Consider the following 27320-nt stretch of genomic DNA (forward strand, 5'->3'; position numbering starts at 1 on the left):
TCCCACTCAGCATTCACACACCCACTGGTAGACTCACTTAGACCCTGTCACACCCACTCACAGACCCACTCAGACATTCTCACACCTGCATACCAACCCAGTCAGACACTTGCACAGCCACTCATATTCCCACCTAGACATTCTCACACCCAGTCACCGACCCACTGAGATACTGTCACACCCAGTCACAGACCCACTCAAGACACTCATACACCCAGTCACAGACCCACTCAGACACTCTTACATCCACCCATAGACCCACTCACACTGTCACACCCACTGGTAGATTCACCTAAACCATCTTAAACCCACTCACAGACCCAGTCACACACTTACACACCCAGTCAAATACCTACTTGGACACTCAAACTCCACTCACATACCCAATAAGTCACTCTTACACCCTCTCACAGACCCAGTCAGACACTCAAACCCACTCGCTGACCCACTCAGACACTCATGTGCACACACAGATCCACACAGCCACTCATACACCCACTCACACACTCACGCACCCACTCAGACACTTACACACCTACTCTCACACCCACTCAGGCATGCACTCACAGACCCACTCAGACACTCGCACCCACTCACAGACCCACTCAGGTATGCACTCACAGACCCACTCAAACACTCATGCATCCAGTCACACACCCAGTTAGACACCGACACAGACCACCTCAGACACCGACACACCCACTGAGACACTGATGCACCCACTCTCTAAACCACTCACTCTCACACAGCCACTCAGATACCCACTCACACTTACTCAAACTTATGCACCCACTCAGACCCAGACACTGACACACCCACTCACAGACCCACTCAGACATCATGCGCCCACTCACAGACCGACTGACACACCCACTCACAGACCGATAGATGCACACACCCACTGACAGACCTATTCAGAAACTCACACACTTACTCACAGATCCACTCAGACACTTACATACTCACTCACAGGCTCACTCAGTCACTCACACATTCATTTAGAGACTCGTACAGCAACTCACACACCCACTCACTAACCCATACAGCCACTCACACACCCACAAAACCACTTAGACATATACAGTCACTCATACACACACTCGCTGACATATACAGTCACTCACACACCCACTCAAAGGTTACAGGTTAAAGTTAAATAATAAAATTTAAAAAACCTTCGAAATTCACTAAAAAAACAAAGATTACAGGGGCGTTATAGTTAGGAAAAAATATTTAAAAAACTTAAAAGGTTAACTTTAAAAATCAAATGTTACAGGGATGTTATGGTTGGGATATAACATTTTAATAAAATTCACTGAAAAAAACAAAGGTTACAGGGACATTATAGTTAGGCTCAGATTTCACTTGTACAAAACCAGTGAAATTCAGAAGCTATAGATACCTGAGCTAACTATAACTTATGCCCCCGCAATGAACTGCTTATGACCTCACATATTACATTACTCATGACATGGTCCGTGACATCACTGATGACATCTCAAATGACATCACTGACTACATCATCCACAGAACCACTCGCAACCCTACTCGCATCCCCACACAATCTCTCATGCACCGACAGACACACCCATACAACCCCTCACACACCCACTTACCCACCCAGAGCCACTCAGACATCCACCCACTTACCCATATACCTACTCACACAGCCACTCACTCACCTATACAGTCATTTACACATTCACTCACCCATACAGCCACTCACACACCCACTAACACACCAATATAGCTCCTCACACACACTCACCCATACAGCCTCTCAACAGAGCCACTCACATACCCACACAACCACTTACATATCCATTCACACATCTATACAAGCACTGACATGTCTACTCACTCACTCATACAGTCACACCCACCCGGTTAACCAAAAACCCACTCAAACAGCCACTCACTCACCCATACAGCTACTTGAGCACCCACTTACCCATATAACCACTCTCACACCCATTCACACACAGATACACACAGTCACATAGCCACTCACATAACATATGCTAGCAATAGTATCACTCATTAGTAGAACACAAAGTATACTAATTAAACTTTTGCAGTATTGTATGTAGGCCTGGGTGGTTAACTTCGCTCCTTTCATGGAGTTTGCAGAGTCTTCTGCACTCCGCAGAGCTCGCGGAGTGTAGAAAACTTCGCTTTGCGATGTGCAGCTGAGGTTTTTCCCTGCCTGCGATCGCGAATGGTAAGTTTGCGATCTCGAATGGTAAGATCGCAAGGGCGAGTTGCTGCTCGGGTAGAATTTCTACCCGAGCGGCAGGAATACCAGCAAAAATTGCAGTTTGCACTGCACTCCGCAACTCGCAGAACTTCGCAGAGTTTTTGGGGAACTTCGCGGAGTTCCGCGTAGCAAAACTCAGCAAACTGCGCCCAGGCTTAATTGTATGTATTGGGGTTTTATAGAGCGCACAGCTACCCAACAAGGGTCTCCCGGCGCCGGACAGAACGTCAGGCAGAGCCACAGAGGCTGCTAAACAACAACCCCAAAGACAGAGTCAGACTTAGCAACTAAAGAGCAAAGTCTTCAGGTTCTTACAGAAGGCGAGCAAAGAGTGACAGTTCCTGAGCTCAGCTGGAAGAGAGCTGCTGAGCACTGTGATCAAATTGCAGTCTAAGTTGTGAATAAAGTGAACAACATCTACACTTCTTTCCCGGAGAATGCTAGGACTTTTAAGAAGCCTCTGCTCTCCAGTACTCTGCTAGACACCCTGAGAAAACTCCTCAACTTACAACCTATTTCAGAGACTAATACATTCAGGCTAATGCTTAGAGTTAAATCTGGATCCCCCCCTGGACCCTGCAACCCCAGCTATCCTGGAAAAGGGCAGTGCTGCTATTGCTCCGGTACTAGCAGAACTACTCAACTTGTCTTTCTGCACTGGCCTAGTCCCGAAAGAGTGGAAGCACGCCATGGTCATCCCTCTACTCAAAAAGCCCATCCTAGACCCATTACAGCCTGAGAACTCAAGACCTATCTCATTACTCCTCTACTTTGAAAAAGTGGCGGAGAAGTTTGTCAACCAACAACTAATGCAGTTTGTAGAGGAACACGATCTCCTCCATGAGACAGTCTGGATTCAGACCCTTCTTTAGCACGGAAGCTTCAGACTCAATACGCAAAATTGCTGATGATGTTCAAACCGCGGCTCTAGTCATGCTTGACCTGAGCGCCGCTTTCGATACGGTCCCTTATGGTCTGCTACTTGACAAACTACACCAAGTAGGTATATGAGGTCTGGTCCTGGGCTGGCTGGGGAGTTTCTGGAGGGTTGCACTTTTTAAAGTACTCTGCAACCCTATGTTTCGTCTATTCAACATCTGAAACAGGGGGTGCCTCAGGTCTCCGCCTTGAGCCCAACCCTGCTTAATCAGTATATGTGGCCATTGGCAGACCTGCTGAACAAACATGGGGTACAGACGGTGTCATATGCACATGACACGCACCTGATCCTCACTTTAGCCCAGGACAAAGGCAAAGCGGCAGAGGATTTTAAGCTCTGCCTGGAGGACATGGCAAATTGGATGAAACACAGCTGCCTCAGGCTTAATGCCAGCAAAACAGACATCCTAGTGGTAGTAAAACAACCCTCCATCTGGTCCTCAAGGTTGTGGCCTATGTTGTTAGGATCTCCACCTTCTCCGAGCCAGAAAATTTTAAATCTTGGAGTCTGGTTTGACTCCACCTTATACTTCGCTGGTCAGATTTCAGCTCTTGCAGGTACTTGCTTCTGGATTTTAAAAATGCTGGAAAAAAGTCTAGGACTTATCCTGGACGATGCTAGAAAGACAGTAGTACAGGTGCTCGTGACGTCTAGACTGGACTATTGTAATGTCCTCTATCTGGGGGCACCAAAAAGGAGCATATATATGCTCCAACGGGTGCAAAAAGCCGCAGCTCGAATGCTTCTAAACATCCCTAGATTTTCCCCAACATGTAGTACTTTGGAGACGCCCCACAGGCTCCCTATTGAGGAGAGGATCTCCTTCAAACCCTGTGCTATCTCCACAGAATACTGCAGGGCAAGGGCCCAAAATATGTCCGCCCCATGATACACCCCTACCCCCCACACGCAGTCTGAGATCAGCTGGAACCAAACTGCTCTGCATTCCTAAATTCAACAGGAAACATCACGGAGGTATCTCTTTCAGGTACCTGGCAACCAAGAGGTGGAATTCTCTACCTACATACTTGAGACAGCAGACAAAAGAATTAGTTTTTAAGAAGCAACTCAAAACTTGGCTTTTTAAGAAAAATCTTGCTCCCTGGAGTTTCTTTACCCCTCTCGTTTAATTATGATCTTAGCCTCTGAATGGAATTCAGTGCGGGGACACTCCGTAATGGAGTTACCATTGCACTATTTAAACAGCCATAGCATAACATAACAGTTTCGGGGCCAGGTAAGAAAACTAGCAGCCTTTCATGCGAGCAAGACAAACCCTGGGCAATGTAAACAGTGAACGGCTGGATGGTCTCAACTGTGGGGTGGGCACGTAGGGTTTCACCAGGCCTTGGATGTAGGAAGGGGCCCGGAACATATAGCATAAGGCCTTGAATTCAATACGCTTCGGAGCTGCCGAAGAATTTATGGCAGGTAATATTCATGAGAATTCGATTAAATTGGCGACGAGGTATACCAACTTCTAAAAGGCAAACAACACTCTCCAGTCTCTGTAGAAAGGTCTTATCGCCAATTTCAATCACGATGCGAAAAAGTGGAGCAAAGTAAGAGGTCACTCAGAATAGCCACACGTACCCATAAACGAGAGGGAAAATATGAAACATATCAAAAACAAGTCCGAGCAAAGAAAATTCACAGGAAGAACATGTGGGACTGCAAAAGGAAACAACAAGAATTGGAGTGGCTGCATGTTTTTGCCCTGCTAAGCTCAAATAAACAGGCTGAATTCTGGTTATATATTAACAAGCTTTCTGGGTATGGCCAAGACCGGTGTAATGTGGTTGCCAGTGATACATGGATAACCTATGTAACAACATTATATTGTTGCGCACAAAATCCGACATCATCACACAATCAAGGACTCCTTACCACTACTGCTCTGCCTGAAACCTCACTAGCATCCATAGAAGACAAACCTGGGCCGTTGGTGGTAGGGAAACCATTAAACATGGAGGTAAAATCAGAAGCCTTGGTCGTAGGGAATCGCGAGACAACAATCTTAAAAAATTTTAGAAAGGATGGGGCACCAGGCCCTAACGGACTACCAGGACAACTATTTAAGGAAGATTGCGATTTCTGGGGAACCAAACTTACGCTGCTCTACCAGCACTGTCTGGCAAATTCAACGATTCCAGAGACTTGGAAAGGCTCTTTATTGCAACCTATCCATAACAAGCATTTGCAATGCAATAGGTCTCGCATTTATAAGAGTTTGAGCTATTGGCATTGTAAAATTACAATGCCTTTTATTTATGTTTTGGTTTTAAAACAAATAAAAGGCATTGTCATTTACAATGTCAGTAGCATAAACGCGCATAAAAGCAGTGTGTGGAGTGCAGCAGTGTGTGGCGTGCAGCAGTGTGCGGCGTGCAGCAGTGTGCGGCGTGCAGCAGTGTGCGGCGTGCAGCAGTGTTGTGCAGCATGCAGCAGTGAGTAATGCAGCAGTGTGCAGCAGTGTGTGGCGTGCAGCAGTGTGTGGCGTGCAGCAATGTTTCATGCAGCAGTGTGCGGCGTGCAGCAGTGTGCGACGTGCAGCAGTGTGTGGCGTGCAGCGGCATGCAGCAGTGTGTGGCGTGCAGCAGTGTGCGGCGTGCAGCAGTGTGCGGTGTGCAGCAGTGTGAGGCGTGCAGCAGTGTGCGGCGTGCAGCAGTGTGCGGCGTGCAGCAGTGTGAGGCGTGCAGCAGTGTGTGGCGTGCAGCAGTGTGTGGCGTACAGCAGTGTGAGGCATGCAGCAGTGTTTCGTGTAGCAGTGTGAGGCGTGCAGCAGTGTGAGGCGTGCAGCAGTGTGTGGCGTGCAGCTGTGTGCGGCATGCAGCAGTGTGTAATGCAGCAGTGTGTAATGCAGCAGTGTGTAATGCAGCAGTGTGCGGCGTGCGGCAGTGTGCGGCGTGCGGCAGTGTGCGGCGTGCAGCAGTGTGTGGCGTGGTTTGTAAACAACAAGAAAAGCGGATATCAAAGGAAGGGTGGGAGGGAACGAGCATATGGGGTGTGAGTTATAACGAAAGTTAATTGTTGTAAGAGGGGATGCAGGAAGTGAGGCCGAGCGCGCGCTGGCGAAAGCAGTCTGCTGCTTTCAAGTCCGATGCCAGATGGCAGCTTCGCGCTTGAATGCCTCACATGCACTGGCCATGAACCGCATTCCTAAGGTCTTGTGCCCCTTACTAAAACTCTCTGAATGCGTGAGGCGGCGCACGCGCAGGAAGTAGCTGGTGGCAAATGGAATGCGCGTGGTTGTGCGCGTAACCGCCACCCGATCCGCCTGGGAAGCCTTTGGGAGCATTTTCTGAAGCCCCTACATAAGTCTCGCTGAGCAATCGCTTACGCGATAGCCAGGCGAGACCTAAAAAGGACAATACCAGGGACCCCTCGAACTACGGCAAAAGCATATGCTAGTCTCCTCCTACAAGACCTGCAGACCTGGGACATTGAAAATGAAATTCTACCAAGTTGCCAAAATGGCTTCAGGCCAGGAGCATCTACAATGGATAATATTCTATCCCTTGCTTATATGATCGAACAGACTACACAGAAAAAGTCGTCACCACTCTTTGCATGTTTCGTGGACTATTCTGCGGACTTTGATGGAGTCAACTGGAGTCTGCTGTGGCGGAAATGACAAGGTTGGGGGATACCAGAGACTCTTTTGAAGGCAATAATTAGCCTTTACACTGGAACCTAGGTACGGGTGAAAACTTCGATGAATTCAGCCACCAAAAAGATTTCAACAGACCGTGGCTTAAAACAAGGCTGTGTATTGGCACCTTTGCTTTTTTTTTTTTTTTCTTTTTTTTTTTTTCAAAACCTTTATTGGTCACCAACAAATAGTACACAGCTTTTCGCCTACATCCTGGGTGAACAGGCCGGCAGCGACAATATGCAGTGTCATAATCAAGAAATACTAGCTGGAAAGGATCAACTGATTAACACAGCATGACGCCTACAAGCCATAAGGGCCGGCCGCGAAGTAATGTAACTAAAGCTGTTTAAGTATGCATTAGTGAGCAGTTATATCAGCAAGGTGTATTCGAACATGAAATGCTTGAGGTTTCTTTTATCTTTCGTAACCAACCGGAAAGTGCAATATTATCTGTTCTCTCCCAGAATGTGTCCACCGTACTCAGTATGTGGCGTAAAGGACCGTTCAGTGCAGAGCTGCGGTGCAATGCATCTCACTATAGAGTGCAGCCAGAGCCCGGAGTGATGTCGTTCTGCACCTTACTGACCCATCCAGTGACCTGGGAGGATATGGTTATGACCCAATCAGAGAACGTAACCTGGTGCTACTTCCTGTAATGCCATGCAGTGTGTGCCATCGTAGAGTGAGGGCCACTCTGCCAAAGATCCAGGGGAACGGCAGACCCGCCACCCACCCCGCCCGTGTAGCCGGCGTGCGGTGTGCAAGTACATCAGAAAGCGTGTAACAGGTCTGGACGTACTAGGAACGCCATGCATGTTATGTGTGGGAAGGAAAAGAATAAGGGAGGTGAGGGAATCAATCAGCCGCAGTTGCCAGTGGAGTAGGTGCAGGACAGAGCATGTTGGACGGGCTAACCCTATCTGTATCCCTGTTCCCGTCCCTCTCGGATTCGTCCAGGTTCTGAGCCCGCAGGAGATATGTAGTGAGGGGGCCCCAGAGATCTTTGGGACGTGACTTGTGAGGCAATAGGTCAGCATAACTGTGAATTTGTTCCTGCCAGGTTGACATCGTAGCCAGCCAAATCTTGAATTTGGGCGCTCGCCCTCGCCCCCATCTGCACGCCACATGGCGCTTTGCCAACAGAAGTCCCAGCGCAAAATATTTCTGATGCGCCTTTACCGCGGGGTTTGAGTGGCCCAGCAGGGCAATATTAGGGCAGGGTGCGGTGCTTACCCCAATCATTTATTGGCACCTTTGCTTTTTAATTTATATAGGGCAGACCTTGCTAAAACCATTCTTAATGCGAATCTTTTACCTCCGAAAATTGGCTCAAATAGATCATTTTTAATGCAGTATGAAGATATGGTGCTATTAGATCACACAAATGTAGGCATGCAAAGATTATTGGATGCACTAAACTTTTACAATAACAAGAATGACCTAAGAGCAAATGCAGGAAAGACAAAAGGTAGTTATATTTGGAAAGTATGCCAACAAACTCAGACAACATTGGAGGCTGGGCAACTTGAAGATAACAACAGTGACCAAATACAACTACCCGGGGGTGTGGCTGATGAGCAATGGGAAGTCAACAGCTCACCTCGCTTCAGTCGAAACAAAGGCTAAGGCAGTGACGTTCGCTTTGTGCAAGCTGAATTCTAAACTAAGTAGCCCAACAACAAAATCAATCAGAAAGTTTATAAGGGCCAAGCTTCTTCCCTCAATTACATATGGCCAGCTAGCATTTCCTGCCGCCTTTGTTAATATCTTGAAGCACATCAACTGCCAAGCCTTTAAGCGAATCTTTCACATTCCTGCGCATACACGAAATGCCCTGGTGCGGCTGGAATTTGGGTTGAATAAACAAAGCTACGAGCACTGGGCAACGTTCGTGCGGTTCTATCGAGGGGTCTGTGCAGCCCCTCCGCATACAATGAAGTCAACCCTGAAAATAATCTTTATGAAAGACAATAACTCGTGGAGTAAAGGCCTGCAAACCGCCTGCACTGAATTACATCTTGACATGATCAAATTGCAGGATTTTACTTATCAGCCTGGCATATTAAAGTCTATATTAAAATAACAAGTCAGATCATTATCTAAGGAAGAAGACATGAAGGAATTAAATTGTTCCAAAAGCAACACTGGGATACTTGCAAGCTTCTATGAAGATCAGCTAAGGCAGCCATATCTCGATGCTGCGTTAAATAAGATCATTTTAAAGCAAATGTTAACAGTGAGGCTTATGGCCTTGCTGATAAAATATTTTAACATGCGCTGGAAATCCTTAGAGGTGATCAGCACTTGCAGATTAGGTCATCAGCATGAGGAATCCATGGTTCACTTGGTCTGCATATGCCATTGCTTGATATATGCACGTCGCACTTTACTGAGGCCCTTGTTAGGTCTCGCAGAGGCCAGCGCATGCGCTGGCTCGGAGAGACATTTTGTAGTTGGGATTTTTAAAGTGCTGCCTGTGGCCTAAAGCTGCAGTGCATGTGAGCGTGCACGCGCGCAGCCGCCAATCACTACTGCGCACGCACCACTCATGTGCTTGCCACACAGCGCTCCCGTCCAAGCGATCGTGTTCACTTTCGCTTTGATCGCGATCGCTATTACTTTCGTTTGAAAATTTTTTTGCGTCCCGACTGCTTTAACATTTTTTTTGCGTGGCGGTGAAACAAACCCGAATTGCTTACTGCTTTAACATAGTTTTATGCGCATGTTTGTTTTCTTTAATGGCGCCCGAATTATCTTCATCTTTCACAGTTGTTTGCGTGCGCACTTGGTTTTATTTAATGCCGGTGAAATATACCAGAACTGTGTTCAGCTTTCACAGTGGTTTGCTTATTACTTGTAGGCAGACAACAACGTTCACAAAGCACTTTACGATAACAATGCGCTTTAGATGGTGGTGAAACAAACTCGAACTGCTTTAAAAAAAAATTGCGCGCGTGTTTGTTTTCTTTAATGACACCCAAATTGTCTTCATCTTTCACAGTATTTGCGTGCGCGCTTGGTTAACTTTAATGGCGGTGAAATAAAACAAAAATGTTCAGCTGCCTCTTCCTTTAGCGATTTTGCATTACTCTTACTGCTAACACCCCCCTCCAACCCCTCAAACAGCACACCTTATCTTAAACACAGGTCGCGATATCCTGCAGAGCCATTCCTTTAATACAAACTGGCGCCACCTACATTTACATATCTAAGTGGATGAAAGACCGAAACAATTCACAGGATCAACGGTCGGTGGCTTTCCCTCGCCTGCAGCCACGTGTCCCAGCCTCCTGCTGACTGGCATGGGCATGATTTGTGATCATTTATTTTCATTCCCTATGTGTGTGGCCTAACTTAGCGCAACTGCCAGCGATCACACAGATATTCCGGGGCTTTGTTTGTACCGGTGTCATAACGTTCCCAACAAATGCAGGCTACATTTTTTGAATGAATACCACAAATAAATGTTTTGGCAGGAAATTACCTGTTACACCAACTTAATGCGCATGGAAATTGCTCTTACTAATTTTATATAGCGCAAACACGACCTGAAGGAAGGTTTGGGAAATATTTCATTAAGGCATTACGTGCACTCCATATGTCCCAGCCACCTGCTGACAGGCACGGGCAGGATTTGTGATCACGAAATATGCACAGTGGCACAACAAAGTAGGCTGACAGAAATAAAGAGCGTCAGTCAGATGGCTTTATTTACCTTCTTTATGTCGCCAAGGCATGGGCTGATGACAGGCTTTCTGCCCAAGCAGGGCATAATTCCCATGTACATGTTTTAAAAAATATGTTCGAATGAGCTCTGCACGGCCGTGTCTCCTTCTCGCACAGAAGAAGTGGTGCTAACAATGCCGGGCTTCTTCCATGTCCAGCTTTCCATTGGAGGCAGGCGAAAACAAATGTATTTGTGCCCTTTCAGCACAACTGTGCAAAGTGTGCAGTATTGATGGCCCTGCCTCCACTGGGTGTACGAAGGAAGTGTGCCATGCCGCTCGCCCCTTACCTTCACTATGTGTGTGGCCTAACTTAGCGCTCCTGCCAGAGATCACACAGTTATTCCGGGGCTTTGTTGGTACCGGTGCCACAACGTTCAAAACAAAAGCAGACTACATTTTTCAAATGAATGCCTTAAATAAATGTATTTACCGGAAATTATCCGTTACATCTACTTAATGCATATGTAAATTGCTCTTACTAATTTTATATAGCGCAAACTCGACCTGAAGGTAGGTTTGGGAAATATTTTATTAAGGCATTACGTGCACTCCATATGTCCCAGCCGCCCGTTGACAGGCACGGGCAGGATTTGTGATCACGGAATCTGCACAGTGGCACAACAAAGTAGGCTGACAGAAATAAAGAGCGTCAGTCACATTGCTTTATTTACCTTCTTTATGCCGCAAAGGCATGTGCGGATGACAGGCTTTATGCCCAGTGCATCCAACATCAGAACAAGCATTGGCATAGCCAAAAGGTCTCGCCTTTGGGACCTTATAAGTGTTTAGCTTTCAACAGTTGATGTTGCACTAAGGATATTGTGCTGCATATTTAAATACTTATAAGGTCCCAAAGGCAAGACCTATTGGCTATGCCAATGCTTGTTTTTAAAATATGGGACGCGTACTTGCAATGATGCTATGAAACATATGTTTTGCCTGGAGATCCCGATGGAACTGGCTAGGTTAAACAAATTTGCACATAATGTTAAAGAACACTTAAGTAATGCACATTGCACTTTAGAACTTCAGTACTGCTCATTTGGTATGCCCAGACTCTGATTTGCACGTCCTCACTCAATTTATGTACTCTTCATTTTTATTGAAATTGTTGTTCCAAAATAGCTCTGCCTTGAATGCTTTTTTATCTGGAAATTTTAAATGATTTTGCCCGATTCGTGAAGTTTGCACACAGGGGAAAGTCCCTTGTTTTAAAAAAAAAAAATGTATGTACTCATTTTTTTCTTTTTCTTTTCTTTTCACAATTGATCTATGGGTTTTGTTGTCTTTATTGTCCATGACCTGCATCGCAGGATTTGTTTTAGCGGATGCAGTACATCATATTTGTAAAGCAGTTAATAATTGTAACTGTAGTAAGCACGTTTTGAGGATATTTTATAGGAAACTTTTTGTAACAATTTTTGTTCATTGATACAATAACATTTTTTACTTCACTTCAAAAAACTCCAGAGGTTCATGCTAAGGTCTTTGATCTTGTGTGTTGTCAAGAAGACCTGAAAGGTATGCTCTTTTAGGAAGGAGGTCAACCACCTCAAGGCCGGACCCTCAATGCCTGAAGCCTCGAGTAGGTCTGTCAAAATGGAGTATGACACTGTATCGAAAGCCGCACTTAAGTCAAGCAGGATGAGAGAGGCAGTACTGCCGGAGTCGAGCTCTTGCCTAAGACATTCCGTGACCTTAGGGCAGATTCAGTGCTATGGCCAGCCCCAAAACCGGACTGTGAAGGGTGAAGTAAATTGCGGGTCGCATCAAAAGAGGAGATTTGGAAATTAACATGTCTTTCCAGTATCTTAGAAAAAAACAAAGAAGGGAGATTGGACGAAAATTTGACCAACAGAGAGGATTCGAAATCACCCTTCTTTAGCAAAGGGAGGACAAGAGCATGTTTCCATCTCTAAGTACCGGGCACATGCCCTGTACTTAAAGATGTGTTGAAGAGGTTGAGTATCACGGCAAGGGCAGCATCGTCCAAGAGTGAGTTTGAAGGGAGGAAGGGGATCAAGCGGGGAACCGGACTTGATGGATTCCAGTAACGATTGCAGTGTTACCAGGCCCAAAGAGGACCATAACCTAATTCGGCAAGGTTTCTCAGACTGAATATCCGGAGGGGGAATACGTCCTGGTGCCTATCTGCTCGAGTTGCAGGGAACATTAAGCTCCCTAGTTGGGAGGCGTCCACGTCAAGTGGACGGTGGATGGACTCAACTTTATTTTGGAAGTACATTGCTAGCTCATCACACTGATGTTGAGAAGGAGAAGGGGTTGGCAAAAAAGTGCTAGCTGCTGAAAGTTCGTTTACAACTTTAAACAAAGTTTTCTGGCAGTGTTGGGAGCTAGTGATCTTCTCCGTGAAGTAAGACACATGAGCAGATTTACAAAGGGCATGGTATTTCTTCAGTAGTACGTTCAGAAAACAATCCCAATCACCGGATGATATCATCAGTGATGTCATTCGCGACATCATCAGTGATGTCACTTACCATGTCATGAGGGATCTAATATGTGAGGTCATAAGAAGTGCATTGTGAGGGGCATAAGTTATAGTTCGCTCAGGTAACTAGAACTACTGAATTTCTATGATTTTATATGAGTGAAATCTTAGCCAAACTTTAACGTCCCTGTAACCTTTGGTGTGTGTGTATATATATATATATATATATATATATATATATATATATGCACACACATAACACATATACCAAGCACAGTTCTCTCGTTCTGGAGCCTCCGACCCCTACAGGGTGGCCTCAGGACAACGGGCACAGAGCAGCCCATCAAACACCACCATGTAAAACAACAAACTGAAGCCCAATACTGGCAACGTAGTTTAATTCAGTGTTCAGCAGCGTTCGCATTCACATCCCAACGTTTCGGCACAATAGCCTTGCTCACAGGTGAAAAACAAACACAGAAGTGCGCTTGTGCGTGCTTTAAAAATAAATATATATATATATATAAACATATATATATATATATATATATATATATATATACATACACACACACACACTCACTGAAAAAAACAAAGGATAAAGTGGCGCTATAGTTAGGAATTATTATATTTTAATTAACATTTTTTTTAAAAACCAAAGGTTAAAGTAACGTGTTAGTTAAGTGAGAATTTCAGTGCCAGCGCAACATTTTAAACATACAAAACAAGTGAACATCACAAGTTTTTTGTTTTTTACTTTATTTTTATAACAATATTACATGGATAAATAAAAATAGAGGCCCACATAACCATTTATCAAAACTGTACTCACTTCAGCCGAAATGAATATAATTTATTTTCATCATATTCTTTATATACACACAAGTGGAATTTTCCAAGATATTTGATCCATATTTACACTATGTACATTTGCATTACAGCGTGATCAGTGAACCCAAGTGAAGTGACCATAACCAACAATGATATAAATAAAGTGCTAAGAAAGAAGGGGGAGGTAGTGGTTATTGGTATTTATACAAAGAGGAGCTCTTAACAGTTATAACATAATAAATTATAGTTCCTTTGGCTCTCTCTTTTTACTAGCCAACGACGTTTCGGCCGTCTCTTGGTACGGGGTCTCTTCAAGACATGAATTCTGGGGGCAGCAAGGTGCTAGAAGTGGAATTCTTCTAATTTAAAGACAGGATATTGTTCAATGATGTCCAGAGGGGGTAGTCCGTAACTTGGATCGCCAAAGGGGCTAGTGATATAATTCAATGGCAACCCCGATTATAGTAGAGCCCGACTCGAGTAAAGAGTCTAGCCGGTTCCTGTTACCTATAGCCCACAACTGCAGGATCTCGACCAATGCAAATAGGACCAACATTTATGTAACATCACTGGGATCCCTCTTCAGGGTGTGTTGCTCGTAAATAGTCCCTTAGGGGTTGCCAAATGTCTTTAGGTCTAGATGTAGGGGAAAGTCACAAATTATAATTAGCTCTGGTAACTATAACTCATGCTCGAAGTTAACTATAACTCGCAGCCCTGCCATGCATAGTTTTTCATCAATAATTTAATTGCAAATGTTGCAGTGATATTATCAATTATGTTATAGAAGATTTAATGCGCAGCAGGGGTTGCCCGCAGGGCCTAGCCTCAGGCCAGGCCCTGTAGCCAACCCACGGAAAGGCAGCCAGCCCCACACCGCGCATGGCCTCTGGTTGTGTGTGACGTGGGGTTGGCAGCAGAGCCCGGCTTGCAGCCAGGCCCTGCGTCCAACCCCCCCTCTCCCTTAGGCAGCCAACCCCAGGCTGCAGACGGTATTTGGCAGTCTTGCTTTCTTTATCTGGAGGAGGCACTTTTCCAGTGACCTGTACTGCAAGCACTTTTCCTGGCAATTGTGACAACTAGGGAGTCTGTGGAGGGGTGACCCCTGGTGTATATAGGGTCAGTTGGAGACGGACTGAATTTCCTCTCAATGCGAGGTGTTAAGACCCTGGATTTGACTGGGCCTTTGAAGATATCTTTGGATACATTCAGTATGGATCCTATCATGGGTAGGTACTTCATTGTGCCCTCAGTGTGCAAAAGTGTCTCAACGTAGAAATCCATTTGCTCCTCGGTGGTGTGCATTGGGAGCTTGTGGTGGCCTGACGCTCTCTGAATGACACTGTGATACGAGGAGGTGTCATCTGGTGGTGATGGCTTTGATGGTACTGGTGGTTCCATATCTGGGTCAGAGAGAATCACGTCGTAGTCATCCCACAAGTCTGTGGTGTGGTGGGTGTCTTGTGTCCCCTGTAAATCTGCGTCTGGGATCTCACCCATTTCCTCTTCATATGGAGAGGGTAGTTGTGTTTGTGGGGTTCCAGGTTGGCTAAAAGTAATTGGGCTTGTGGCTCTGTTCTCTAATGCCACCTTTTTGTGGTGAAGGCAGTGGCAGATCCTACTCTTGTGGCTGTGTTTTGGCAGTCTCTTTACGTTTTTTTTGCATGCATTTTTTCAGTCCTTTAAAAACTATGCCCTGTTCCTCAGTTGGCATATGAGATTGTCTTTTGTTTCTTTGGAGCCAGTGGAGTGTCCTTAGAAACTATGTGTGGCTTTATAACCCCAGACGTATGGCTCGTCATCTGCACGAAGTGTGGCTATCGCGTTTGTCTGTCCTCGGAGCCGGGGGCGGTTTCAATTCGGAGATGCTCGATCCAGAGCGATTCTTCGGATCTGATGTTTTATGTGTGGATAAAGTCTGTTTGGTAGCTTTGGGAGCCGATGTGCCGGTCGATGCCGACTTATGCTTTGGTGCTCATGTGGTGCTGGAGCCTTCTCCGTGATGTGGCCATGTCACACGAATGAGAATGTTCTTGTCCCTTCTCGGCTCCGAGGAATGCTTGCAGTGTCAACCGGAGCCCAGGGGCTGTGGTGCACTGTAATGTGGTGGGGAAGGTTTGAGAAAGATGGTCTTGGCACGTGGTGGGACAACAGGACTCACGGTACGTGGCGTCGCCTTGGAACTCAGTCCCAAGATAGGAATCAGTGACAGCAATGCGGGCCCCTCAACATGGACCGGAGCTTGTTCATCAACGGAGGACGAATCGGAGGCAACATAGTGGGGGCGATGACTGGCCTCGATTTCTTCATCGCTATCATGCAAGAACCCCGCGTCAGCTGTCAGATCCATGGCGTGTACTAAGCGATGATCCCTTCGGGTCCTAAGTGTCTTTTCGTTTTAAACAACGCGCAGGTGGCGCACTCGTCTTCTTTGTACTCTGGGGCACAGATTACACATTTCGTGAGTGCTGGAGTGTGCGCACTTGGACCCACACCGAATGTACCGTCGGAAAAGGACTTTCTTCATTTCCATCACCCAGAGATGGGCATTCTCGGCTGGCGTGTGTGTCGCTCGTTGGGTATTCGCTTCCCAGAATTCTGGATCCGTTGGCTGTAGTTCACGGGATCTCCAGTTGAGTTTTCTTTACCATAGGCCACGTATGCGTCGAATCTTCAAGAGCTCCATCGCATTCTGTCCGAGCCCGAAGGCGGAAAAAAACTTTCTAACAAATGAGCCATTGAACATGCGCAATACCTCGAAGGGAAGGAGAGATGATGCACGACGCCAATCATAAAATGTTTTTGAGGAACGTCTCAGAGTCCGGGCCCAACACTAGATGGCAGGAGTATGCATCGCATGAGTATCTGCAGCAAATACATGCTACGAATATGGAATAATGGGAGTTGTACAGTAAACTATGGTTACTATGGTTGAGGCAAATATCATTTTCATCTTCACCATGACGTCTTGTGTCCCGACATAAACCTTTGTGTAAGTATTTTACTGGTTGGGCAAAGAGGACCAAAATCATACCGCAGAACCAAGCACATGTGTAAGACTGATAGGTTTCATGATGTAAAAGTGAACAAAGTAGTCATGAGAAGTTTAACAGTTCATATTCTGTGTCATCAGTGAACTACTATCAGATTTCAGATGTTTCTTACATTTCATGCAATTTAAAGTCTCATCAGTTGCCAATTAGGTTCAGGATTGTTTGACATGTGCTGATTTTTACCTGTATCAACGCTTCCTTGCGTGCTATTCGCCCTGGCAAGACAGAGACTGCGATGGCTGGCATTGCGAAATTGAGAGAAAGACGTGGTAGAGTCTATCGTATTCCTCCGAGCCCCCAGTGCATTTGTTTGATATAAAAACTGAGTGTAAGAGACAGTCTGGATGGAAGAAACAAGAAGACGAGCAGTTACACAAAACCAACTCTCATATTGATGAAAATTTTGGGAGCTACATATTTATGTAAGGAATGCAGACTACTTATTTTTCAGATCATTTTACCCACGCACAACTACAGGAAAAGGAAATGTGCAATTTCCCTGCATTCTTTAGAAGTGCAAATAATGCAATTAAGATTGATATATCACTATTAACCTAGCACAATCTAACCAAAAAGTAAAAGAGAGAAACAAACACCACAAATAAAAATACTAAATTACAGAAATCAACATAGGTTAAAACAATATTAATAAAGTGAACATTTGAATTTTCAGGCTTTGTTCTGGATACAAATAAATGCAGTATGGTGTATGGTGACCTCAGGAAAAATGTGATTACGGTTATGGCGAGTTGCCTGTTCATCCCAATGTGCTTCCTTTTTTAACACATTTATTTTACTCCATCGGCAACCAGGCACTTGTGAAGGTGACAAATCATATCAGACTATTCGTAGCTGACGTCCAGGATGAGCACAAACAATGGTTAAGCAGAAGAAAATATTTAACCAATGATGTACAAGTGGGTGGGGCACTCCTCTGAAGTTAATGACAGGAGGGGGAATCAGGCAGTTCGCCTCAGTCAATGGTGACCTTGAAGTGCCCTCATTCTTGGATAATGTTGCTACTGCAAATCGCATCACATCCATTTAGATGTCACTCACATAATTTTGTGAGATGTGTCATGGTAACATACAACTGGAATGCACATGAATTACATCCGTTATCTTGCTAGAAGGGCCACTAGCAGTGAATTCTCACAGAGAATATTTTCTCTCAGTAAATCATGAATCAAGTCAAATTCTTTTTCGTAATTGCAAGGGACCCCCTTTAAAATATGATCACAGTCTTAAGTGACAGCTTGGGACGGTTTCAATGAACTACAGTCTGTACACTCCATGAAACGCTGGGAATTGTTGGTGCATTATTAACTGCAATCTTAGGATCACAACTTGTTGAAGATGACATTCTTATCCATCCGTTCGAATAAAAAAAATGTACAAGTGAGTGAACAGTCATTTTACCAATAAACACCAAAAAAATGTACAAGTGAGTTAACAGTCATTTTACCAATAAACACCAAAAATGTGTTAATTTTCAAAAACGTTGGACCTAAACGCTTAGCTATTATTGGCTTTTCACCTCTGTAAGCAGCTCAATTAGTTCATTAGTTTTTAACCAAAATATAATTATACATGAATAAAACGTTTTACAAAAATATAAAACAAGAAATTTAGTTCACCATCCTAGTTTTTCCCAGATTTAGCTGTCCTAAACTGGAGCAAGGCCATTTTATTTACACATTTCCGAAGGGCAAATAATACTAAAAGATAAGTAAGCACAGAATAGCATTCGAATGTCTTATCACAGCAAATCATTTCTTGCAATGGGATGGGGTGCCCCCAAGAGCATCAGTAAATCCTTTCAATTCCTTGGTCAGATTTAAATTTTCTTTAAATTTGAAACGTGAAGTCGCTAAATTATTATGCTCGTATGGCTCTCCTCCCTTTCCCCTGCCCCACCAAAGGGTTCGGGTAAACAGAATGTCCTAGGTGAGTTACTTCAGAAGGCAGACAATCTCGTTTCACGTACTTACATCAAAAATCTTGTAATCCGTCACAAAAAGTCCAAGACCAAAATAGACATGACATTAAATAGCATTCAGATAGCCAGTCGATAACAATAAGAATAAATGTCAGCGCCAATACCCTCTGCATAACTTGGTGATGCTCTGCTGCCTTTCCGGATTACCTTTCCGGCAATATTGATATGGAGGGGGCAGCCCTCTAGTCGAAGGTGACTTCTTCCCCCTCTATCCAGGCAGAGGATGGCAGCAATATCTATAGTCCGGGGTATAGGTCTGTTTACCTGAATCCTATGGAGGGACGTCCTCCGAGTCCCCTCCATGCAAGGCCGGACTGGCTGTAGCGGGCACCGGGCGTTTCCCCGGTGGGCCGCCAGGGTGGGGGCCGGTTTTAGGCCCCTGAGGGGCCGTTTTTGTTACCGAGAGTTGGGAATTCAGCCCCCTGTAAAAAAGTCGGGAAAACCGGCCCCGGCAAACAGATCAGCCGCACCCCCTCCCCCTCCACCAAGGAGGCCAGCCGAGCAATATGCCAGCGCCGGTTTCTGTTTCTAGTCTGGCCCTGCCTCCATGTAAAGTCTGGGCAGTCTCCATCAACAGGGGTCTATTTATTTTTAGGAGGTGGAGTTATGAGATGCCGACTTTGGAACTGGGGAGCCAGGTTCAGTTTCGGAGTTGGCTTAACATCCTGTGATTCTGGCCAAATCACTTAATCTCCCTTTGCCTTAAAATCTTTTTGAATTTGTGTAATGTAACTGGTGCTCATGTAAAGCGCTCCAATCCCTTTGGGATGAGTTGTCACTATAAAAAGGCAACAACAAAAAAATCGTCCAACATGTCTGTCATGTGTACGAAGGTGTTTACATATTTGAGCACATGCTGCAAGTGTGTAGTTTCCCAAGTGTCTGACAGAGTGAGTGGTGGAGTCCTATGAGCTCTGTGTGTGTGGACTGACAGAATGGTGGTTGGTTTTGAATCAGTCCTCTTAGAGTCCTTCTCAGACCTCATAGCATGCAGTACACAATCTCCCAACCGCTCCCAAAAGTCATTTGTCTCTGAAGGTCAGGGTGGTAGCCCACTGCCGTTCAAGTAGTCCCAGTTGCCCCCAGATAAACTACTTCGCCCCCCCTCTTCCTGTCAAGAGCAGCATGCTTGAACAATCAGGCCTCCTGTCTTAGGCTAATGCCATTTCCCCTGAACTAGTCCGAAATATGCCCGGAAGGTCTGCAATGCTTCATGGGTCAATAATCATGCCGCGGTCAAGCCCCTCTGTCTGGAAAGCCTGCCAGGATCTGAAAGCAGCAGTGATTTTCACTGGCACGGCCTGGTCACCCAGAAATGATATCTGCTGGGTCCTTCCACCAGTACTTTTTTAGCGTTGGTCTCTGTAACCAAGGAAGAGCTTTGCATCTGAGAAGTCAATGAAGAGAGATCCTGGACGGGGAACCCTTGATAGTGGCCTCTCCCTCCCCGAACCTGTTCAGTAATTAAGCGTGGACAAGAAGAAAGCTCAGCTGCTGTGAATGAACAGCGCGGGATAGCTCAATGGACTATGTTTGCTCTGGAGATACAGAGCTGGGCAGGAAGTAATACATCAGGAAGCTCAGCATCCTCAAGCCTACACCAAGGCTAAGTTTGCTTTGTTCCTGAATGTTGTGGTGCCACAGACGGAGCCTGCATCATTTCTTCTAGTTAACACCCAAGGTTCTGAGGTATCAACCTCACCTAGTGACATGGGATCCACTGGGTTAGCTAGAGGAGGTCAGCTTTCTTCCAGAATTTTAGAATGTAAAATCTAGCCCAAGCGGTTTTGGAACAATTTATATCAGTGATGTCATTTGAGATGCCATCAGTGAGGTCATGAGTGATGTCACTGACTATGTCATAAGGGATTAATATGTGAGGTCATAAGCAGTGCATTGTGGGGAGAATATGTTTTAATTAGCCCAGGTAACGATAGCTGCTGAATTTAATTGGTTTTGTACGAGTGAAATGTGAGTCCAACTATAACGTCTTTGTAACCTTTGTTTTTTTCAGTGAATTTCTAATGTTTTTTTAATTCTATTTCCTAACTATAACGTCCCTGTAACCTTTGGCTTTTTTCAGTGATTTTTTAAGGTTTTTAAAATTCTATTTCCAAACTATAATGTCCCTGTAACCTTTGTTTTTTTAGTGAACTTCTAAGGTTTTTTACATTCTATTTCCTAACTGTAACCTGTAACCTTGAAAATGAGTGTGTGAGTGAGTGCGCAAGTGTCTCAGTGGGTGTGTGACTAGGTGCGCAAGTGTCTGAGTGGGTCTATGAGTCTGAGTGGGTCTGTGAGTGGGTGCGTGAGCCTCTAAGTAGGTCTGTGAGTGAGTGGGTCTGTGAGCGGGAGTGTGTGTGAGTAGCCAGGCCACATTTAGATGGGGGGGGGCTGCGTGGCCCCCTCCCCAGGCCTACGATGGGCCTGAGGACCCCATCCTCTGGAGCCTGGCCTTTTTATTCTGGGTGCCCTAGTCACCCAGTGACCTTTGTTGGGGACTGCTGGGGGAACCTCTGTGGGAGCCAGCATTGCTCTGACAGAAAGGGTAGCTGCTGAACATTGTTTGCCAGAGCAATCCTTTCACCTGTTTTTCCTGCCGCAAAATAGATGAAACCTCCACTTCCAAGGTCCTTCTGTCAGCTCTTGCTTGCTGAAAGCCGAGTGTTTACTATGATTTGGCGGGAGCGGTCACACCCCAGGACATAGCAGGTACTGGCCCTGGGGGATGGCGGTCCCCAGGGCCTCATTTGGCTCCAGAAGGGGGGCCATGTGGCCTCCCTCCTTTGATTTAGAAGGGCTTGCCTAGGGAGGTACCCGGGGCCAATAATAGCCCAGTTCCGGGACCTCGTGGCCCCCCTCCTTAAAAGTAATAGAAAGCCCCAGGGAAGTGGTGATCTCTGGGGCCGGGGGTCCGTATGGACCCCCTCCTAAATGTGTATTTTTGCCCTGGAGAGTTTGCGGCCCCCAGAGCTGGGCGGCCCACATGGCCCCCCAATTTATTTTTTGTATGTGGCCCTCGGGGAGGTGGTGGTCCCTGAGTGGTCTCTGAGCACACCGCTATTAAAAGATAAGCTCTGGGGAGATGGTGGTGTTCGGGCATAATTACGCTTTAGGAGGGGGGCCTTGTACATTCCCCTCCTTTTTTTTTTGTTTTACTACCCGCATGACCCCGGGGACATGGCCCCCCCCGGAGCTATAATCTAAACAAGCGCGGGAGCCTACGCTTTTTTTTTAAATTCTTTTTTGCCACAACTTCGTAAATTTCACGAATGCGAGGCAAATTCTTATTTTGTTTTTATAAATGCTTTTATGCTGTGGTGAGGTTCCAGGAGAACCCCAAGACCAACGCTTGGGGGTAAGGGTATTCCTACCCTGCCCTCTTTTCTTTTCTTTTGTGGGACTTGGCTTAAGCCAAGTCCCAAAATGGCTGCCAACACTTCCTGGCTGAAAGAGCCAATCATAGCTCTGCATTTTCCAGCACAAGCTTGTTATTATTTGCGAAGTTGTTGCAATCCCAGATATCCTTATTTTTTGCCCTTAAATTTCTCAACACCTACTGAATGGATTTACACCGGAATACTGAAAGTGTGTGATCTGCGTAACCAAATCTACCTTTCTTCCACATTTGGTGTAATTCTGTCCAGCGGTTCAGACTGTAGTCGTGTTCAAAGCTCCTATGAGAATTACCATGGGAAACACACTTTTTTTTACACCCCTTCCCCCCTTTTTTTCCTCGGCCCCCGCTAGACAGATCACCCGGAAACTTTCCATGCACAACAAGAATCACTGGCATTCTTTTTTGGCAAAATTTTGTGAAGATTTGTCAAAATACGCCAAAGGTATAGTCCAATCAAGTCAATAAAACCCTCTTCCTATTGAAACGTTCCTACCACCAGTAGGTAATATATATATATATGTTAAAATGAAGTTATGGTTGTTTTAAAGCACACAATAACATGTTATGAAAAATAGGAAAAGAAATAACTTCATTCATCTAAAAATGTCATTGTTTTGGTAAATGGTAGATTATAACCACTTTTGATCCAAATTTTGCGATGTGAGTAAACAGCACTACATATCTTATTTACATTTGTATCCACAATTTCAGAGAATATCCAGCTCCAAAGATCTGTAAAGAGCCAATTCTAATGGACAAGATATTTCTAGTTCATCATGGGGTAAAAACAGGATGGAGGTCTTCTGCTCTCTGCAGGAAAAATTACCCTGCATAAAGAGCATAAAACAAGAAATACAGTTTCTATTAATCCTTAATCAACGGCACCAGCTATTGATGGATACATTTCTATGACAAATGAAAATACGGTATTTCCTTCAAGACAATCCTACCTTGCCATTTGCTCCTAATTCTACACCTTCTAACCCAATGACTAATTCTTTGGCACCTACTCCTCCAGAAGAATGCCGCTGCCGCCCACCTTCCAGCTTTAAATCCCTAGGGAACAAAAGGAAAGTAGCGCTGGTCATTGGCATAAGGAAAATCAATGCACAAGCATAGACATCAAAGACCAACTCAACAAACTAAATTAAGAAATCAGAGCGACACTGCAGCACTATTTTGGAATTGTGATTAGGTTTATAACATGGTCTATAGGTAAGCAGCTCAGAGGAGAAGGCTCTCAATCACGCAACTTTTGTAACTTTATTAGAGTAGATTGCGGTTTTGTTATAAATCCTTCATTAGTGGTATCAAGTAGAGTTAGGTAAAAACAGTTTGGAAAAGCTCAAACCCATGTGAGCAATTTGGAAATGCCAAAACATTGTCAGGCGTTGTAAAATGGGTAAGGGTGAATTTGTGGCAAATTATAAAAGTGCGGGGAAGCCAGAGTCTTGTGCCAGTTTGGGGACAAGAGCTTGGACTGTGAGTGTCTGCTTTCCAACAGGGACACTACTGGCCTGATTTACAATTTGGTGAACGGGTTACTCCTTTACAAATGTGACGGATATCCTGTCTGCCATATTACAAGTGCGCTATATTCAATGGCACTTGTAATACGGCAGACAGGATATCCATCACGTTTGTGAAGAAGAGCACCTGTAATACAGCAGATGGGATATACGTCATGTCTGTGAAGGAGTAACACATCCGCCGAACTCTAAATCAGGCCCCAAGTCACTAAGATCTGCGGGAGCTCTGGGGCAAATCTAGCAGACCTAATCCAATAGTTAGTTGTTACTGACAAGCTCTTTGGATGATCGGAAATGTCAGAACTATGCTTGTGATATGTACACCAAGTGTTAAATTTGTATACATGCATTTTAGTACATAGTAAATAAACCATTAACGAGTGCGCTAGAAGATAGGCTTATGAAACTTTTTTTTTTTACACAAATCTTAACCTCTTCAGTGCCCATGACGAGATAGTCTCGTCATGGAGCACGGTTGCGCTGTGCCCATGACGAGACTATCTCGTCATGAACCCCACCCACTAGTGCAACGCCCGGCACAGGAGGGGGAAAGGGCGTGGCACTGAAGGGGTTAATCGCATAAGACAAATCTCACAGTGTGACAAGACCGAAATATTTGTAAGGCATAATCATGTATAAATACTGGTCACTCGAAGACTGTATCTTTGTTTATTTACTCATATATTACACCAGATTTTGTTAATTTTTGCTAGAACTTTAATTTACACTGGGAATAAATCCCGGTGACACTATTGAACTAGACAATGAAGGGTATAGTTGGCTATCTGGAAATATTTCCTTAAATAGTTTTGACCTGTATTTTTATGTTAAGCTTAACTTGTTAGTTTTGCTGGAGGGAAAATGCCAACTCTAAGTTTAGCTTTTCTTTCCGCCTGTAAAACTCAATAAACCATTTAATCGAAGACAAAAAAGAAGCAGATTCAAACAACAGATGCTACCCCACCTTGCCAACCCTAGGTAGTTTGACTATAGCATACCACCTAAAACAGCAATAGATCTGTTCAGTCACATCAGACTGTTTATGGTAGAACTTTTATCTATACAAAATGTCACTTGTTTAATTACTTGCATATGCACATAGAAAGCAGGATTTAAAAATGTTTCCATAATAATATCCATAATAATATTTCTTCAGAAATACAATTGGTTTGAATGGCAACAAAACAATATACATTTGGTGAAATTCAAAAGGACTACAACTCAAGTTGAAATAGATTTAAATGAAACCGCACCAGAAAACAGTTGTTTGTTATAAGAGGTAAAAAAATGTTCAAGTTGTATTATTTAAAATGAAGGGAATCTAGAAAGACACCGCAATCAGTGACCAAAATTCTTAGCTTCATGTGTCAAGTTAACATACACGTTTGAAATAAGTCCCTATCTCCATTACTTTCTATGGATGGGTGTTGCAGTACCAGTGGTTGCCCATGTGTGGTGCTGGACATACTACAAAAGTTTTAAGTTACTACAAAAGTGCAGTTTGTGAATATGAAAAGTAGTAAACTTACTCAAACGTATACGTTAATTTAGGTTATTTTAGGGGCACTGCAGGACTACCTGCACCCCTACTTCCAGCACAACCAATATGGGGCTGGTATAAACATTTTTGCCCTGCATGATTTTGTTTACCAGAGTACCCCTGATCCGGGTGGTCAGCACCTTAACTGCAACTGTATTGTTAGAGTAAAATATTTTGGCATACCTTCACAAATGCGTGAGCAAAACTCAAAGCTTTTAGCACTAATATGGGCAGATGCTACAATGTCTGGCACACTTCAAGCACATAGGGAGCTACCTTAAAAAGAAATGTATTAAGGCTACAACAAAAATACCAGAGTAACCACAAAACAGCCGCAGGAGCTTTGCTGATCAAAATGTAATAACGGCCAAGCCCTTCATACATGCCAATAATTCAAGAGACAGTTAAATATTAATAAATCCCATAACTACAAATGAAAAGCTATCTGATGGCTGCTAGAGGACTCTAAGAAACAAGCATTTGCAATGCAATAGGTCTCGCATTGCTGAAGGTTTGAGCAATTGGCATTGCTAATAATAATACAACTCCAAAAGCTCAAACCTTAAGCAATGCTTGAGCAATTGCACTGCAAATCTTTTATTGTATTCAATTTTTTTTATTCTAAATACGTGAGCTATCGCCGAACCACAAGGCCAAACTCGCAAAGAAAGGGTACAGTAGCACAGGCTGTTACTTGCTGTCCCTGTGGGTGCAGTGCTTTATGTTGCTAATAGAGGTCTGTTTATAACTCCACTGGTACACCTAGTAACAGCCAGTGGTACTGCACCCTTTCCTTGCTTTGTGGATGGGGGGAGATGCAGTGCCGAAGCTGCCAGAAAAAGAAAGTGCGGCGCTCGTTAAACGGTGCCACGCTAAATGTTTGCATGACGATGTAAGGGAAACAAAATGAGGAATGCTAAAGCAGGGAGGATGGGAGGTAGTGGTATGGGGACGGCACTGGAAAGATTAAGTGCAGCATTGACTGCAAGTGCAAGTGAGAGGCAACAGATTGCCAGAGCTGGCCAACCCCACCAAAAAATAGTGCTCACCGACTTATAAAGCAGACTGTAACCAACACCTGTACAATGTCCACTTGGTATGGGAGGTTATAAATGCAGACAAGGCGGTCCCAAGGAGGGACTACTAAGCCTATTCACAAATTAAAAGCAATGATTTTGCAAGGACAGTAACAGGAGCCAATTGAAAAAATGGGTGGGAAATGGCAGGAGCTTCTATGCCGTATCTCAATACAGCATGCCTCGCAGAGCAACACATGCGCTGCCCAGGCTCGACCTAAAAATGTCTGCAGACTAAAGCAGGGGTGTTCTTCTCTGCGAGGAAATGGCACCTCTTAAGTGTGCGTAAGTTTTAATTTTTCACAAGTTATAACGGTGCATAAGGTGAGGGAAAACCCCCGGAGCCCTCTAGCTAGAACCTAGGGTCAAAACACAATTTTACATACAATCCTCTGCATACATCAATATTATTTACTGTCAAAAATGTATACAGTTATAACTTGTGAAATTTCAAAAGACAAGGTGAATAACGATTATGAAAGTGGTCCACAGGGTTGATGTTTTCTTGTTCTTTTATTCCGAAATACCCAGCCAACTCGTGTTTCGTCTTAGAGGAGTACCCTTCGACTTCCTCAGGACTAGAGAAACATACAATAAAATGTCACGAATCATGACACCCAAACAAGTTAAAATAGAACATACTGTGATGAAATTTTCACCGTACAGTGGAGAAACCAAAGTTCAAATATAGGTGCATATCCTCATGTGATTTCATCTGTGACATCCTATTTGGAGAGTATACAGTTTAGATCCCCCAGTAGTGCGTTTTAGACAAATCCTATGACAATTCCAGTGTGAGAAGAAAACCACAAAATGTGACAGTATTCAACATGTAATAAAACAAAGTCTTGCTGCTCCAG

The 27320-nt window shown here is 44.6% G+C and overlaps 1 protein-coding gene across 1 annotated transcript in view; it reads right to left on the reverse strand.

Moving 5' to 3' along the window:
- Positions 1–27320, reverse strand: part of CABLES1 (Cdk5 and Abl enzyme substrate 1) — a 368783-nt gene that overhangs the window by 107322 nt on the left and 234141 nt on the right. Inside the window, exons 5-6 of the mRNA XM_085605768.1 lie at positions 23266–23371; positions 17100–17256 (exon numbers count right to left, since the gene is read on the reverse strand). Of these exons, the coding sequence (XP_085461894.1) occupies positions 17100–17256; positions 23266–23371 (263 nt within the window). The remainder of the gene's footprint in view (positions 1–17099; positions 17257–23265; positions 23372–27320) is intronic.

This window comes from Triturus cristatus, chromosome 5_1 (genome assembly GCF_964204655.1).
Source record: "Triturus cristatus chromosome 5_1, aTriCri1.1, whole genome shotgun sequence".
Classification (NCBI taxonomy): Eukaryota; Metazoa; Chordata; class Amphibia; order Caudata; family Salamandridae; genus Triturus; species Triturus cristatus.